The sequence below is a fragment of the Camelus ferus genome, chromosome 2, assembly GCF_009834535.1.
Source record: "Camelus ferus isolate YT-003-E chromosome 2, BCGSAC_Cfer_1.0, whole genome shotgun sequence".
NCBI classification, from domain to species: Eukaryota; Metazoa; Chordata; class Mammalia; order Artiodactyla; family Camelidae; genus Camelus; species Camelus ferus.
In genome coordinates, this window is record NC_045697.1 from 116,406,102 (window position 1) to 116,422,798 (window position 16,697).

At 52.6% G+C, this 16,697-nt stretch overlaps 1 protein-coding gene across 5 annotated transcripts in view; it reads right to left on the reverse strand.

The window, feature by feature from the left end:
• Positions 1-16,697, reverse strand: part of FNIP2 (folliculin interacting protein 2) — a 106,152-nt gene that overhangs the window by 12,713 nt on the left and 76,742 nt on the right. For 4 of the 5 annotated variants that reach the window (XM_032465874.1, XM_032465892.1, XM_032465864.1 and 1 more), the window contains 6 exons: positions 15,765-15,966; positions 15,365-15,453; positions 13,870-14,016; positions 13,576-13,745; positions 8,360-9,536; positions 7,432-7,588 (listed from right to left, as the gene is read on the reverse strand). In XM_032465874.1, coding sequence (XP_032321765.1) covers positions 7,432-7,588; positions 8,360-9,536; positions 13,576-13,745; positions 13,870-14,016; positions 15,365-15,453; positions 15,765-15,966 — 1,942 coding nt within the window. Of the gene's footprint in view, positions 1-617; positions 6,908-7,431; positions 7,589-8,359; positions 9,537-13,575; positions 13,746-13,869; positions 14,017-15,364; positions 15,454-15,764; positions 15,967-16,697 lie in introns of those variants that run through there. The other variant, XM_032465897.1, reaches the window with a different exon arrangement.

Sequence of the window (16,697 nt, forward strand, 5' to 3'; positions counted from 1 at the left end):
TTATAGTATGATCCAGCAATCCTGCTCCTGGGCATATATCTGGAGGAAACTCTAATTTGAAAAGATGCATGCACCCTAGTGCTCATAGAACACTATTTACAATAGCCAAGACATGGAAACAGCCTAAATGTCCATCGACAGATGACTGGATACAGAAGGGGTGTGTGTGTGTGTGTGTGTGTGTGTGTGTGTGTGTGTGTGTGTGTAATGGAATACTACTCAGCCACAAAAAATAAAATAATGTCATCTGCAGCAACATGGATGGACCTGGAGATCATCATTTGAAGTGAAATAAGCCAGACAGAGAAACAAAAATACCATATGATATCCCTCATATGTGGAATCTAAAAAAAGAAAAGGAAAAAAAAGGACACTATGAACTCATCTACAAAACAAAAACAGACTCACAGACTTAGTAAACAATCTTATGGTTATCGGGGGAAAACGGGTGAGAGGGGATAAATTTGGGAGTTCGAGATTTACAAATGTTAGCCACTATATATGAAAATAGATTTTAAAAGTTTCTTCTGTATAGCACAAGGAGGTATGTTCAATATCTTGTAATAACATTTAATGAAAAAGAATATGAAAATGAATATATGTATGTATATGTATGACTGGGGACATTGTGCTGTACGCCAGAAACTGACACATTGTAACTGATGGCACTTCAATAAAAAAAAATAAGAATCAAACAAAAAAACCCCAAAGAGACCCTCACCATTGGTGACAGCACCATGACTTAGTGACAGCAGCCTTCATGTGGCTTCAAGTAAGGCTCTGACTGGTCGCAAAGAGAAAACGGGTGATTCTTGCCATGACGGTTACCTTCTCAGCATCCGCTCTTGGTTAAATGTCCTCAGATCCCCTTTGCGTCCTTAGGAGCCAAGGCCCACCTCCATCACCACACCTCCATGTCCTTGAACTGAAGATTTAAGCAAGCTAAGCTAGTCCTTGGCCAACCCACCCACTTCTGGATGGCTGAGAGCCACCTGCCAGGATGCAGATGTGTGGACTGCTGACCAGTGCCCAGTCTCACATCCATGCAGAGGAAACAGACCTGCTGGTCACCTGCCTCCTCCTGTCTATACAACCATCCAGAAAACGAGATACTAAATTTCCAGCATCCTGACTTCCCTGATGTCAGTTTTACAGAGACGGACAGACAGAACCTCCTGCGGCGGCCAGGCTGGCCCTGCCTATGGTGAGTCTGAAGCTCCTGCAGCTGGCCTGGCCCCCTAGCCCTCTCCCGGCTCATCCCCACTGCAGACGCCCCCTCCTCCAGGAAGCCTCTGTGCATCGCCCCACACCACCCCCTACAGTGGGCTCTCTGTATCACCTGTTGGATTTCGGTCCCTGAAGGACAGGGCCGCGTCCTCTCTGCTGCTGCTGAGAGTCTCCTTCATCCTTGATGTCCCAGAACTCAGTGTGGGCTTCTTTCTATTCACCCTACTCAGGAGTTGGTGGGCTCCTTTAATCTGAACGATCACGGCCATTCTTTCTTCCCGTACTGTTTCTCTTTCTCCCCTTCTGTATGTGCTACAAAATCATCCCGTTCCAGCCTCCACGTCTCTTACTTGCTCTGTCATAATTTTTCCTGTATTTTTGTCTCAGAGCTACAGAGAGTGTTGTACCAAGTGTCTCCTTCATGAATTCTAATTCTCTCTGGCTGTATTTAATCTGCTCTGCTTTTTAAACTATCCCTTGAGTTTTAATGTCCATGACTGTGTTTTTCCATTTTAGCAGCTCTTTTTAGTTCTTTAACAAATCTACACAATCATGTGTTGTATCAGACCATCTTTCCTCAAGGTTCTGGTTCCTTCTTTTTACACTGGAGCCGTTTTAAAGTAGTTACTCGGCAGTTGTTTCAGATTGTTCTAGGAGGGCGAAGCCTCCTGCCTGTACCCCCTCATCATGGTGGGTAATTTCTGACCGTGAGCCTATCTTGCTGGAGTTGTTTATTTTATGTCCCATGTGTGTTCCCTGGAAGCAGGTTCGGTGTCTCTCTGAAGTCTTAGGAGTTGTGGTAAGGTGGTGGAGGAGAGAGAATCGATCGTTCTGGTCTACCGGACACTGCTGAGGGGGCCTGGGGCTGGGGTGCAGGGGAGACACCTGCCCTTCTGCCTGTTCCTGCCGGGCGCCCTGCAGACCCACGTGCCACTCCGGGGATGCCACAGAAGGCAGGCCAGTCACTTGCGGAGGAAGGAGACAGCTTAAAGTCAAGGGAAGGGGCTCAGGGTCAAAAAGGTCGTTGGAGTAACGTTCTGTAAGGATGTGTGTGATGCCACAATAAAATGTGAGAAGGCTAGGAGCTTTTTTTTTTTTTTCAGAGAATGGCACAGACATCCAAATATTTTGCACACAATGGAAAAATTGGGGAAAACATCAAAATCAGCGACGTGTCTAATATTTACAAAATACAAGAGGAATTATGCCTGAGAGACATAGACTAAACTTTTTATTCTCCTTTAGGGGAAGAAAATGAGCACAAAAGCCAGAGCGTCATATCTGAAAGCATCACCCTCCCCCTTCACCCTCTAAAGAAAGGCCCTCATCTGCTTCTCTTGCTCTGGAAGGCAGGGTCATGGCCACGATCACAGCCTTACGTGGAGGAGCCTGCACCCCCACACCCAGTCCTGTGGGGACCCTCGGATGTCCTGGAGCCTGGGAGAGGTGCTGGAACACACAGGGGTGCATGCAGCCCCCCTCCTGCCCTGGGGCCCACAGGCCTGGCGGGACAAGGACGTGCCAAGGGGCCTGGGGTGGCTTCAGAGAAGAGGCAATGTTGGAGCAGGTCCTGCAGAAGGAACAGAGGCTGGTCCGACGATGCCAGAGGGAGAGGGAGTCAGGGAGGGCAGGCCAGGAGGAGACAGGCCATTGAAGGATGGCTCATGGCATACTGTGCCGGAAAGGAGGCGTGTGCAGAGCTGTGCGTGTTGTGTCCACGTCCGAGGACATAAGAGGGGCAATTCTAGCCAAGGAGCCTGGATGCTGCTCTCCAGGAGAAATGGGTCCCCGGGAGAGAGAAGAGTAAACGATCGGGGGGGAGGGCGCAGCTCAGTGGTGGGGTGTGTGGTTAGCATGCACGAGGTCCTGGGTTCAACCCCCAGTACCTCTGTGAAAAATAAATAAATAAACCTAATTATCTCCCCCACCAACAAAGATTGGGGAAAAAAAAGTAAGCAATCAAATCCACATTGGAGGAGGAGCCCTCCGTGGCCCCATGCAGGACGACTGGACGCAGGTGCTGGCTGCAAGGTCACTGCACTCACGGTGAGGAGGGAGGGGGCCATGAAGCCCGCAGACTGGAGCGGGCACTACGGGAGAGATCAGTACTGTTTCCACATCGTTAGAACGACAGTCCGCTATAGGAGACACATGTTAACATCATACCCAGTGTGCACGCTTATAGTGAGTGTCCATCGGTGCCTGTGCGTCTGTACACGTGCACACACGCCCCGAAGGTTTCACTGGATGGTAAGACGGCGCTGCAGGCCCACGGCCCCGCCACACACATCGCCCAGCACAGGGGTGAAGGCAGCGAGGGGTGCTCTGAAGCAGCAGCCCCATCCCCCAGAAACACTCCCCACAGCACTGTGTCGGGTTGCCACTGACAGGAGGCCACCCCAGGGCCGTCTGTTACGGAGGTGATGACTGATCACTCGCTGGGACTCGCTGTTGTTTTGGGAGACTTCCTGGTCCATCAGGCTTACTTAGCTATTCATAGGCCTACATCCCCACCGAGCGCTCAGCACCACTCCTGATCTGTGCTGCGGCTTTCTGCAGATATTTCTGGAGTCAGTCTGTTGCTCCTTCAAAAATGAAATGAAAGAGGCTGCTACACCCAACTGCCGCCTGGTGTTGTGGATTTTGCTGAAAATGCCTGAGGTCCTGGAGCGCGGTTTCTTGAAGAGAACCAATAACGTGGGACATGAATTCTGGTCCTGATGCCCCACCCCTGCAGAGCGGGGCGCCTGCCCTGCTCCTGGCCACATCGCTGGCGGAGGGAGAGTGGCCCTTGTCCACGCTGAACGGGTGACTGTCCGGGTTCTGTCCTGGCAGCCCCACGGGAGCCTCCTGGGAAACTCACTCACGAAGCACGGCCACCTGTGTAACTGTAACTGCTGACAGCCATCAGGCGTCCGGTAAAGTCCCAGGCACCACGCTACACACTGCATACGCCCCACCGCGCAGTCTTCACACCAGACTTTACGTCCTGTTATTTCCTGAAAGATGAAGCTAAGGCCTAGAAGATTAAAGAAACCTGCCGAAGGTCACGAAGCCACAGGGGAGGAGCCGTCACTCAGATTCAGGCACGCCTGCCTTTAGAAGCCGAAGTTTTAACTGCTAAGTGATTATTTTATCTGTTCCTCTAAACACGCGTTTCTGAGGCTTAGCGAGACCCACTGATTTCCTTGAGGAACAGCGAACGGGTGGTAATGCCGAAGCCATCAGTGTAGAGTCGGTGCCCCTCCACCACCCCACAGCTACCTGTAATTTAATACCCTGACCCAGCCCTGGTCAGCAGTGCCCCCAGCAGTAGGGCATCTGGGAGAAAACACAAAGAGAGAAAAAGTTCTTGGAGGGTCAGAGGCACGAAGGGAAGCTGGCTCTCTCACCCTCTCTTGCCCACATCACCATCTCTAGTCAAAAGGAAAATAGAAGAAAGAAGCCACGTTTAGATGTGGCAGAAAAAAAAAAAAAAGAAACTAAATATGATGTTGGCCTAATTTAAGGCAGCTGTGTAATCTATATGTTAGGAGGCAGAGCAACAGTTCAAATGACAGAAAAGAGGTAGACGGTGGATTAAACAAGAACATGTGTTTAAATATTTAAAAACCATCAGAATCTTCCCATGTGAAAGCCGATAATAAAAACGGAAATAAAGTTAATGTGTCTTTCTTTGATAAGAGCCTACAATAAGGAAAGGCATGAAAAGAAATTCTTAGAATTGGAAGCTCCAGACACCATCTCTCAGTGAGAGAAGGAACCCATGAGCCGGCCCACCGCGGTTATAAAAGTTCACATTTACACGGGACAGATTATACAGTCCAGTCACACACAGGCCTCGACAAGAGATCGGTAACTGAAATCAACTGCTTTTCAACAATTACTAAAAATTCCTCTTTAAAAACAATTGTGAATATCAAAGCTGGACGAAGTCTGGCATGAACAGAAAGACGTTCAAAAAAAAAACAAGTGATGGTAAAGCCACGTACGCTGATCTCTTCTTCCTCCATCAGCTCTAACTCTGGTCCCGCACTCTGTCTTGGCTCTTTGCTTCTTTCTCTGGGACCACACTCAAGAATTGAAACAGTGACTAGGCTAATGGAGCAGTAAATTCAATAGAATGTCCACCCACCTCCTCATTCATTTCTCAACAAATATTTGTCAATGGTAGTTGAAAGTAAGGCTGTCTTTACTTAAACACTGCCGCAGACCAGAGCCCCAGTCTGAGAAGTGGTTTACGTGGAACGCTTACTTCAAAAGCAGAATTCATTCTGAGGAACGTGCCAAGTAAAATGGGAACTCCACTAATGCCAAATGGATACCCTCTGAATGTATTAAAAGTCTGAAAATACTTTTGTGACCCCTCCACAATTTCCTATTAACACCTAGGCCTGGCTGCACTGTGGATGTGCCACAATTTGACACAATATTGGCTTATCATGCCCAATAAGTTTCCACCTCTCAGGCTGACCGCAAAGTCTAAAGAGATGCAAACAGCTGTAGTGTGAAAACGCTACTACTAAAAGGAAGAGGAAATGAGAGATGAAAAGCCTTTCAGAGAACAAACAGAGGGAACGTGGTTTTTGTTGTTTTTTTCTCCTTTAATTTAAGAATTACAGAGCCAGATGGTCACCATGAAAACCTAACAAGCAAACACCTGAACTTGTCAGCCTGTGGAAAATCTCAAAAGGGTCATGAATGGTTCTGCGGTTGGTGAGTTCAAGGAGGGGCATTGAGCAACAGATGCCGTCTCCAGGGTATTCAGACGACAGCCCGTCAGAAGCAGAATACAGGGCTTCACAGGAGGAGGGCGCACCGAGCAACACAGATATTCTCACAGAGCAAACGGACACAGACAGGAGAGAAAGCCCACAGGGTTTGCATATGTGATCATAAACACAAGGTGCCAACAGACAAGGAGAGGAGGGCCCCTCATTCCCTGGATAAATGTGTGCAGGTCTCTGGAATCACTGGGGCTCCCCACGTGGTTACCACAGCCTGGAGACAGCTCCGCACACGAGGGCACCTCCTCTCTCTCTGCCGGGGATGGACCGGCCTCAGACGATGGACAAGTCCCAGTGCTCACACAACTACGAGGATAAAGTGGAGGCATTCCATCCTCACAGAGACAAAAGTCACATCACCGGCTTCCTTCCAGGGACCTCCTGGGCGGGTGAGGTCACAGCAAAGGGCAGGGCCGCCTCTCCCCGGCTGCCTTCCTCCCCCACGGGGTGAGAACATCAGCTTCAGGGCCGCCCTTTCCTCCCCTTTTACACAAACGTCTTCCTCCTGCTTGGCCTGTGCCTGATGGATGCCTGGTCTCCACAGAGGAGATGCTTGAGGCCAGAGAGAAGACATACTGCCTTGTGGGTCACCACGCGAAAGAGTTTGCTACGCGGGGGAGGGTGGTAACCAGCCAAATTCCAACTCTCCCAAAGCCACGAGGACTTTCCCTGTTGTACAAAACATAGTATGTTTCTAATACACGACATCTGTCTGTGCACAGCTGCCCCGGAGCAGCTTGGCTAAGAGCAGGCCTCGGGCTGACAGTCTCCTTAACTGCCAGCCTGGCCACGCCACAGAGAGCAGAATGGCGCTGGGCAGCCACCGCCAGGCGGTTCTCCAGTAAGACGTGTTAGTCTTTACACAGTCATCCTCAAGCCGCCATCAGAGTGAGCTTCATGACAAATGGGTGAAAATAAATCACTTTTAGGAACTTGGAGGGATTGGATAAGAAGCAAACCATATGTGACGACTCTTTGGTCCTCCCTGTGATGGCTGTAATTGTCACCGCCTGTGCCGTTTGCTCTGTCTGCCCACCCCTGCCTTCCCCGGAGCCACCCTGTGCCCTCCTCTGTCCAGCATGGCCCCGGGACGTGACCTCTGGACTGCAGAACTATCTGCATCAGCCATGGCCTTGCTCTGTGGCTTCCGGCTGGGCTCAGAGGCAGGAGCAGAGGGATGTCGGGGTCCCCCCTTCACCCTGTGCTCCTGTAGCCAGGCAGCCCCTCTTGCACCCCTCGCTGCTTTGGGCCCCCATGCTCAGCCTCCAACTGCTGCTAGTCCTGGGTGCCTTGGCAGCCCGCGTTCCTCCTGTAACCCTGCCCACGGCATCTCCACCACCAAGCCAGTAACTGCAGTCTCTTGGGTCTGAGCACCTGCTGCTGACGCACCCCCCGGCTCCCCGCTGGCATCACTCACGTGGACTGTGTGGACCAGGTCGGCCGCCAGGCACTGCTTCAGCCGCTCGTCGCTGCCGGTCCCGTGAAGCACCAGGTCGGGCACGTAGGTGGGGCAGTAGCCCGCCAGCAGGGAGCGGCCGAAGTTTCTCACGTTCGGGTTGCTGATGCTCTGAGACCTAGGACGACACCAGCTGTTAGAACACACGACCAGCGCGTGCCCCTTCTCGCACTGCCGCTGAGCCTGAACCCCGGGGGGGTGCGGGTAAGAAGATGGATTCAGGTGGTTCCCATCGGGACCCCTCCAGAAAGCGGGGCATTGGTGCGCCTGCCGCAAAAGGAAAGGAGTGTAGAGGAAGAAGGGTTTCCTTAAAGGGGAAGAGCAGGAAAAAACGAGCATTCTGACAGCTGGTTGAGTCTGTTCCTGTGCCTCACACAGCACATCACCAGCAGGCAAGGAAGGGGAAGTCTCCCCAGGGGCTCTTGCCAAGCCTGGCTTTGGGAGCTGGACACAGCTGCACATCCGTCCAGGACAGGGAGGAACACAGCGATCTCTGCTTCCGGCTCCGGGCCCCACAGACCAAACCGCCGACCTGCCACAGTGTTATGAAGAGGTGGTGCTTCCCGGCCCCTTCACACTGCTCCGGCTGCAGGCGGCGGGGTGTGACCCGCCACCACTGAGGCGCGACGGGAGATGGCCCTCCCCGCTCCCCAAAGCCACCGCATCCGTCCCTTACTTCCCCCAAACGTCTCAAGAGCCGCAAAGGCCCTGCCGGCCGCCTGTCTTACGGCTCGGCTGCTCTAATCCCCCATCGTTCCCAGAGGAAGGGCAGGCCCCAACCTTCGAGAACGCAACCCTGACCCGCAACACAGCGCACAGCGGCAAAGACGCGGGATGTTCATCCCAGGAACCGCCCCTGAGCCACGCCTTCTGTTCCTACCCGTGTTACCTGGGCAGCGGCAGCTCCACCTCCAGGGACCCTTCCATCCGGTCGGGGTCGTGGTCCCCGGCGCCGCCGGGATCCAGAAGCGGGGAGGCGGAAGCGCACGCCTCGTCGTCACTGTCCCCGAGGGCGCTGTCCGAGCTCTCGTTCCTGGGGATGTTTCCTTCCACCCTGAAGCCGGCGTCCCCATGGGGGACAGCGTCCCGCGGGCCACACGCGCTGGGGCCCTGCTGGGGCCAGGGCCCGTCCCCGCCCGGCGCAGGTGCGCAGGCGGCGTCATCCTCCGCACCCCCGGTCCTGACGCTGCGGGTCCCGGAAGCACCCCCGCAGTCCTCGGAGGGCGGGAAGCCAGGCCCGCAGGAGCACCCGGGCGCCCACTGGTCCCGGGCCACGTCGGCGGCCGCCCTGCACCCGGCCGAGGGCCACCGCGCCGGCTCCAGGCCCCGTCCGCAGGCCTTCAGCCGCTCCTCCATCCTCTGGGTGCGACTTTCAAAGTCCGACTCTGGCGACACGGAGCTTCCAATGTGGAAGGTGACCTTCTCCCGGGGCGGCGGCTCCCGGGAAGGCCTGTCGGGGCACGGCCTGGCCGCGGAGCGCTCCGGCAGCTTCCTAGGCATCTCGGGCCTCAGCTCCTCGCCTGCCGCGCGTGGGCCCATCTTCGGTCCCGCCGCCGAGCCCGCACAGCCCGAGAGCCTGGCAGCGCCGCCCTGCGGGGCCTCGTGTTCACTCTCTGCATCCCCACCCGTCGCGCCCGGAGGATGCCCGGCGCCGTCCAGGGCTGGCGCTGGGGACCCCGCGCCGCCGGCCTCGGGACTCTGCTCAGGCCTCAGGCTCCCTTCTCTGTCAAGCACGGGACACAGGTCAGAGCCCTCCGGGGGCCCCTCAGGCGCGGTCGGGGGCAGGATGGGCGGCAGCAGGGCCGGCTCGCTCCGCACTGTGACCACCACGTACTCAGACTCCTCCACCTGCCCCCTCTCCAAGGCTGTGGTGATGCTGCACCCGTTCAGCACCTGGTCGGCCTCGCCGGGGGGCCCGCCCCAAGTCAGCTGGTTCTCTTGCAGCTCGGAGCAGCGCAGGAAGTAGGTCAGGACGTACAGGATGCGCTGGACCAAGTCCTTCTGCTTCCCCACCACCACCGTGCGCGTCAGCCTCACTGGAGAGCCGATGGCTCCGTACAGATCGCCTGGAGGGCAGAGCAGACCGACACAAGGGACAGTCATCTGGGTGAGCGAGTCAAGGGCACGTCAGCCTGAAACCCGGAATCGCTGCTTCACTCCCCTGACTGAGGCAAAGAGGCAATTCTGAGCGCTGACGGTATTTCAGTTTTCCTCTAGGATGGAAAGTCTGCCTGGGAAGGCCTGCCGGGTGCAGCCCCGCTTTTGTTGCTCAGGTGCACTGCTGGTATATACTGGGTGCAGTGCACAGCGGGTGCAGTGCTGGTGTGTATCAGGTGCAGTGCAGAGCCGGTACACAGTGAGTGCAGTGCCGGTGTATGCTGGGTGCAGTGCAGGGCTGGTGCACAGAGGGTGCAGTGCGTGGTGGGTGCAGTGCTGGTGTACATCAGGTGCAGTGCACAGCGGGTGCAGTGCTGGTGTGTATCAGGTGCAGTGCAGAGCCGGTACACAGTGAGTGCAGTGCCGGTGTATGCTGGGTGCAGTGCAGGGCTGGTGCTCAGAGGGTGCAGTGCATGGTGGGTGCAGCACTGGTGTAATTCTGGTGCAGTGCACAGTCCCTGGTGATGCTTGCTGGGTCTTTCCATGCAGCTTAGTAAGCTGCCCGGCTCCCATCTCCCCAAGGAAGGCTAAACCAGAGCCCTGAATATGTGACCAAATCAAATAATTTATCTTGGGACTAGAATGAGATCTCTTTAGAAGACTCCCAGGACAGTAGGCCTCGGCGTGAAATCCCAATGCCGGGATCTCTGAAGAGAAGTGCAGTGGATCAGTTCAGAATGCTTAATGAAACGGTCTGCTCACTGCACACGCACACCAAGTAGAAGAAACTCACTTAGTTGTAAATAATGAATCTGAATTTTTTCCTATTACTTCACAGGAAAATTCTACTGGAAAACAATGTCCCACAAGTTATACCCTGACACACTCATTAGAAACTGGCTAATGAACCATGGACACTCAGCTTACAGGTGGAAGAAGAAAGGCCAATGTGTGGAGCAACCCAGCAGCGCGGCTTCTCCTCACAAGTGCCTGTCACGTGCCTGCCTATCAAAAGGAGTGCTTTTGATAATCGGAATGTTACACTTGACAGCTGCACCTTTGATGCTCTGCTATTATTATTATTGACAATTACAACCAAAAGCCAACACTTACTGACTGCACAGGAGCACTGCTGAGTGTTTCATGTTTTACACGGATTTATCTTGTTTACATCTCTGCATAATCATCCCTGAGTCAGAAACCACGTGGGATTAATCAGGATATTGCAATAGATCAAAAAGTGAAAGGATTCTAAATACAGGAGCAGAGATACATGGTAACAGTTATAAATAAGAACTCAGGGAGTTGGACTCCATCCGAGAGAGGAGGGGAGGCATTTATGCGGCATATACTGGATAAAACTAATCGCCAAGTTGCAAACCGAGAGAAAGGGAGAGGATCCCCCTAGAAGTGCCTCCTCTGGAAAAGATTCCCTGGGGTAGGGCTCTAGAGAACAGGTAAAGGGTGGGACGGAAGTGATATGAAACCATCCTCTCTATAAAAGGACCAAGTCACAGCTAATAGAACTTCATCTCTGAGGCTTTTGCAACTGACTGAAAAATCACCCAAGAATTCAAAAGAGTAACTCAGAATTGTCATCTGATGCGAGGACAGGCACTTCCGTTCAGGAAAACTTGCTTGACTAAGGATTTATTGCTGTTACTTCCTGTGATCACATCTGCCCATCATTGTGGGGACTCACGGCCACCTCAGGACTTCCTGGGGTGCCGTTGTTAAATCAGTCCCAGTGTTAATAAAGAAGTATTACATATCCCAAATCTAGCAAAAAACAAAAAAAAACCCAAACCACCTCACTGTGGAAAGGCAACTCAATGAGAAGAAAGGAAGGGGTAAAAAGAGTGTGTGCAGGTGAAACAGAGAGAGTCCAAGACCCGGAGTGCATGGAAGCAAGAAGGGGCAGGACAGATGGACGGGGACAGGGGGACACAGGTGTGGGGGAGGGGTGGCACGGGGTAGGGAGGGTGAAGAGAAGACAGAGAAATAACAGAGAGGGGAGGAGACGGAGGAGCAAAAAGAGGGTGAGGTGGGCAGGGAGGGTGAAACACACCCCGGATAAGATCACAGGGAGCAGGAGGGAAAAGAGAAGAAACAAACTAGAGACAAGAGAACAAGACAGGGGAGGGAGGGAGAAGCGCTCAGGACACAAATCGAGAGGGTACAGGGGATGGCGGGAATGGGGGGCTGAGACAAAGAGAGGAGCTTGGTCCTAATTGGCCGCTGATCACAGACGTGTCTATTTCACTGTTTCATCTCATAGACGCGTCAGGGCGACCAAGCCCCCTTTGGACCGTGGGCTTCGCTAGTCCTGCACGCTGTCATTCACCGTCTCTTTGTTATCCCTTAGTTCAAACTGTTTTCTTATTTCTCTCATTTGGCTTGTGGGTTATTTAAATATGGCTGTTGATTTTCTGAGCAGGTGGGAATTGTCTCCTGGTCATTTAAAAAAATTGATCTGCAGTCTAATTCCACTGCATTCTGGAAAATACAACTTAAACTTCTGGAGGAAAAAAAAATGAAGACAAAATCTGAGACTGTTTAACTTGCATTAACTTAAGCCAATAATCTCAAACCCTTTTTGAGGAGAAAAGCTGCTTTTCACCTGTGATCCCCTAAGGATGGACATGTAGTCCCCACCTCACAACCTCACGACTCAGGGCACAGGGAAAGGCATCTTCATTACCTACCGTCTGGTGAGGACACACTAGCAGGTCTAAAATGAGAATCTAATGAATTAACACATGCAAAAGGCACCTGGAGCCATGCATGGCTCCCAGGGATGGCTTGCATTACTACTGTAACACACTGTTTCCTGGCATTCAAGTGCTTGTCTGCAATTCTGTTTCTGGAGAATGCCACTTTACGACTTCCTCAAGCATGTCTTCCTTGAAAGCCCCCTCCCCACCCCACCCCCGTCTCTCGGAGCCCCCTCATAACATCCTCAGCACAGCATCCATGACCAAGGTGCTCCCAGCGTTAACTGGTTTACCTCCCCTGGTGACCATGAACTAGCATTTTACAGGTGAAGAGGCGCTTGCCCATGAAGGCTGGATTTGGGTCCAGGCAGTCTGGCCCTGGTGCCCACGTCCTGCCCTCTCCACTGCATTGTCTCTCATGTCCATCACACACCCCTAGCGAAGGAGCAACCAGGATGTTCTGAATACCACCTGCGCCTCCTCCATCAGGCTGCAGGCTTCCCGAGGCTGAGCTGCACGTGACCCAGCTCCGCACCCCTGGGCCCAGCGGAGGGACAGGGTCTGGAACAGAGCAGCCGTGCAGGCCTGCCTTGCTCACTGCAGACGTGTGCCAGGTGAGGCCCCGGAGCACACCTCTCCTGCACATGAGCTCTGGTCTCCCAAGTCCACACTCTGACCAGCCACGCCGGGGCGTCAGGTCCCTGCAACCCCTCTGAGCCCAAAGCCTAGAGGACATAAAAACCACCAGCACTGAGCAGAGCAGTGTGGAAAAGACGGGGTTTCTGACTTCAGCTCAGATTTAAAAGGGGGTGAAATCACAGTGTGTGTTACTTTCTTTTCTCTCACTTTTCTCCTACGCAGTCCATCCTCTAGGGCAGCGGTTCTCAGCCAGGGGGTGTTTTGTACCCTGCACGGGGGGTGGGGGGAACACTCAGCGGTGTCTGGAGACATTTACGAGGGGTTTTCCTGGGCCACTGGTGAGCACAGGCCAGTGATGCACTGTTCAGTCTCCAGGCACAGGACAAGCCCCTCCACCACCCACCCACCCAAGAATGATCCGGTCCACGTATCCAGAGTGCCGAAGTTAAGAAACCCCACTTTAAAGAGCAGAAGGACGCTGCCGGCAGGGGGAGGGGAGGAAGGGGATGTTTTACAGGTAGGCTCCCAGGGCCACTTCCCTGCCTGCCCAAGGACAACCTTGGATGGCCAGGCTGCGTGGCCGACATCAGCTAAACTCTCCAGCATTTCCCCAACCCATCCCACATGGGCTCTGAAGAGTCACGTCGGTACTGACCCAGCTGCGCCCAGAGAGGGTTATACGGGTGTGTCTTGGCCAGCGTGTTCACCAGCTGAGAGGTGCGCTTCTCTGAGAAAGCCCTGATGGGAGGGTGGTCCACTGGCATGACAGTCGGGACCCAGGCCAGGTGGTAGGTTAACACGGCGGTCAGCAAGGCAGCGAAGAACCTGGGCAGAACAGGAAAGGGGGCAGCGGGAGAGTCAGGGCCGCGGAGGCGCGGCACGGCGTCAGGTTCAGCACAGGCACCGGCCACTGCACGCGCATCCCGGGCTCCAGGGAGCCAACGCTTACTGGTTCTTGTTGATCTGCTCTATCAGGAGGGTAAACTCCTTGAGGAAGCGCTGGCAGAGCTGCGTTTTCTCCAAAGTGCTGGACATCATGGTGAGCCACACCGGTTCTGTGATCCTCGGGACAGAATACAAGTTCCAGATGGTCCCTCTGCAGAGGAGAGAAGGGTGACCCAGAACTGTCACAGACATTACTTTGGAGAATCTTTATGCAAAGGAATAAAGAAGAAAACAGTAATCTGGATTTATGTAGCCCCAAGGGATCCAAAGCAGTATATAAAACAGGGGTCAGTAAACTAGGATGCACAGGCCAGATCTGACTTGACTGCCAGCTTTCTGTAAATAAAGTTTTATTGGAACACAGCCATGTGCAACCATTTCCACAGTATCTATTGTTGCTTTTGCACAATGGCAAAGTTAAGCAGCAGTGACAGAGACCCTCTACAGAGAGAGTATAGTAACTCTTCATATAAAATGCTCATTCTTAAAAAATTTTGTTTTCACAATGCTTTGTGTCAGAACAAAGGGAGAAACACAAAAGATCTTGAGAAGCCAAAACAATTTTGAAAAAGACGAAAGGAGCTGGAGGAATTACACTCCCTGACTTTTCAGTCTCTGAATCTACAGTAATCAAAACAGCATGGCACTGGCACAAAAAAAGACACATAGATCAATGGAACAGGACAGAAAGTCCAGAAATAAACCCATGCACTTATGGTCAATTAAGCTACGACAAAGGAGGCAAGAATATACAACAGAGAAAAGATAGTCTCTTCAATAAGCAGTGCTGGGAAAACTGGACAGCTACCTGTAAAAGACTGAAATTAGAACATTCTCTAACACCAGATACAAAAATAAACTCATAATGGATTAAAGACCTAAATGTTAGACCGGATACTCTAAAACTCCTACAGGAAAACATAGGCAGAAAACTCTTTGACCTACATCACAGCAATATTTTTTTTTGGATCCATCTCCTAAAAGCAAAAGAAATAAAAACAAAAATAAACAAATGGGACCTAATAAAACTCAAAATCTTTTTGCACAGCAAAGGAAACCATCGACAAAATGAAAAGACAACCTAATGAATGGAAGAAAATATTTGTAATGATATGACCAATAAGTGGTTAATATCCAAATTATATAAACAGCTCATGCAGCTCAATTAAAAAAAAAAGAGAGACACAATCCAATTAAAAAATGGGAAGAGCGCCTGAACAGACATTTTTCCAAAGAGGAAATGCAGATGGCCAACAGGCACATGAAAAGATGCTCAACATCACTAAACATCAGGGAAATGCAACTCAAATCCACAATAAGACACCACCCCACATCTGTCAGAATGGCCATCATCAAACAGAAAAGAAATAACAAGCGTTGGCAACAGTGTGGAGGAAAGGCAGCCCTCACAGCTGCGGTGGGAACGTCCTGAGAGCCGCAGCTGCCCTGCTGCGGCTTGTCCTGTCCCCTGCTGGGCTCCCTGGGTGCTGCCAGTTTACCTGAACTCCCCCAGTGCTTCCATCAGACGGCCAACGTAGAACTGGACGCGGAGACTTGACTCTGCTATCTTCCTACAGGAGATCATGGCCTTCGTTGAAGAGAAAACAAACCACATGACCCTTGGAGGAGAAATTCCTTCGTAACCATCTACAGGGCTTCACTAGTAAGAGACGATGTTATAGTCAACACCCCAGGTAGCAATGACTGATGGTGACAGGAGAAGGGATTTCCTTTCCCCAAGCCATCCAGCAGCTGGCACCTAACACCACGGTGCCCACGGGTCCAGCCCTGCTGGACGAGTCATGTTCCCCGCGAAAGGGATGTGGTGCCTAGAGCCCCCACCACCTCGCGAGCCCCGTGACCGTGTCTCCACTGGACGACGGCTTACGGTCTCAGTACCTTTTCAATGGCACTCTTCAGCCTGTTCATGTGAGATTCAAACAGCGGGAAGTGAGAGAAAAAGAAGTCCTGGAAATCCCGCTGCGCCTCCTCCCTCTCGCACAGGGAGAAGATGATGCTGACGGCGATCTTCTTCCTCCGCACGATGGCCGGGTTCGAGCTGCAGCTCTCCTCGGCCAAGCTGAACGTTTCATCCGTGGACCTGGAGGAAGGAGAGGGGTGAGAAGCCGTCCTGCGTCAGGAGCCACGCGGAAGGTGAACTGAAATGCAGGGCGACGTTCAGACGGCTACTCCCGGGTGCTCGGTCCAGCTGAGTGTCCCCTGCTAATTCATTCTCCTCCATCCTCCATCCTCTGCCATGGAAACCAAGACATCTGGTCACCACACGGTGCTTTCCTAACGTGAAAAGCAACTTTAGTGACAACTGAGAGTAACTGAGAATGTCCTCTTGTTAGACTCTTAATCCTTCGCCCTTGGACTTTATTTTTTGTTTGGTTTTGCTTTTGGGGTGGGGGTGGGGGCGGAATTAGGTCTACTTATTTTAATGGAGGTGCTGGGAATTGAACCCAGGACCTTGTGCATGCTAAACACGTGCTCTACCACTGAGCTACACCCTCCCCCAAGGACTCTATTTTTATACCAGATTGGCAGTATTTAGGAAGGGGTGTGGAACACCTGTTGGCTCAAAATGCAGGTCCTTTGTTTTGGCTGATGGATCCCGCTGGATGAGAGCATTCGAAGGGAAATGACCCTCTGTGGTTTGCGTGTGCCCTGGGCACCACATTTGGGTATTTACGGGAGTTGAGGCTCGCCCGACTTCCCAAGGTTATTAAGACCATTGGACGCAGTTACTCCTATAAACGCTCAGATTCACCCCCGTGGCTGATCACACTCTCCAGGAAGTCTGCCAAGCAGAAAGAGCCTCCTCTCTCC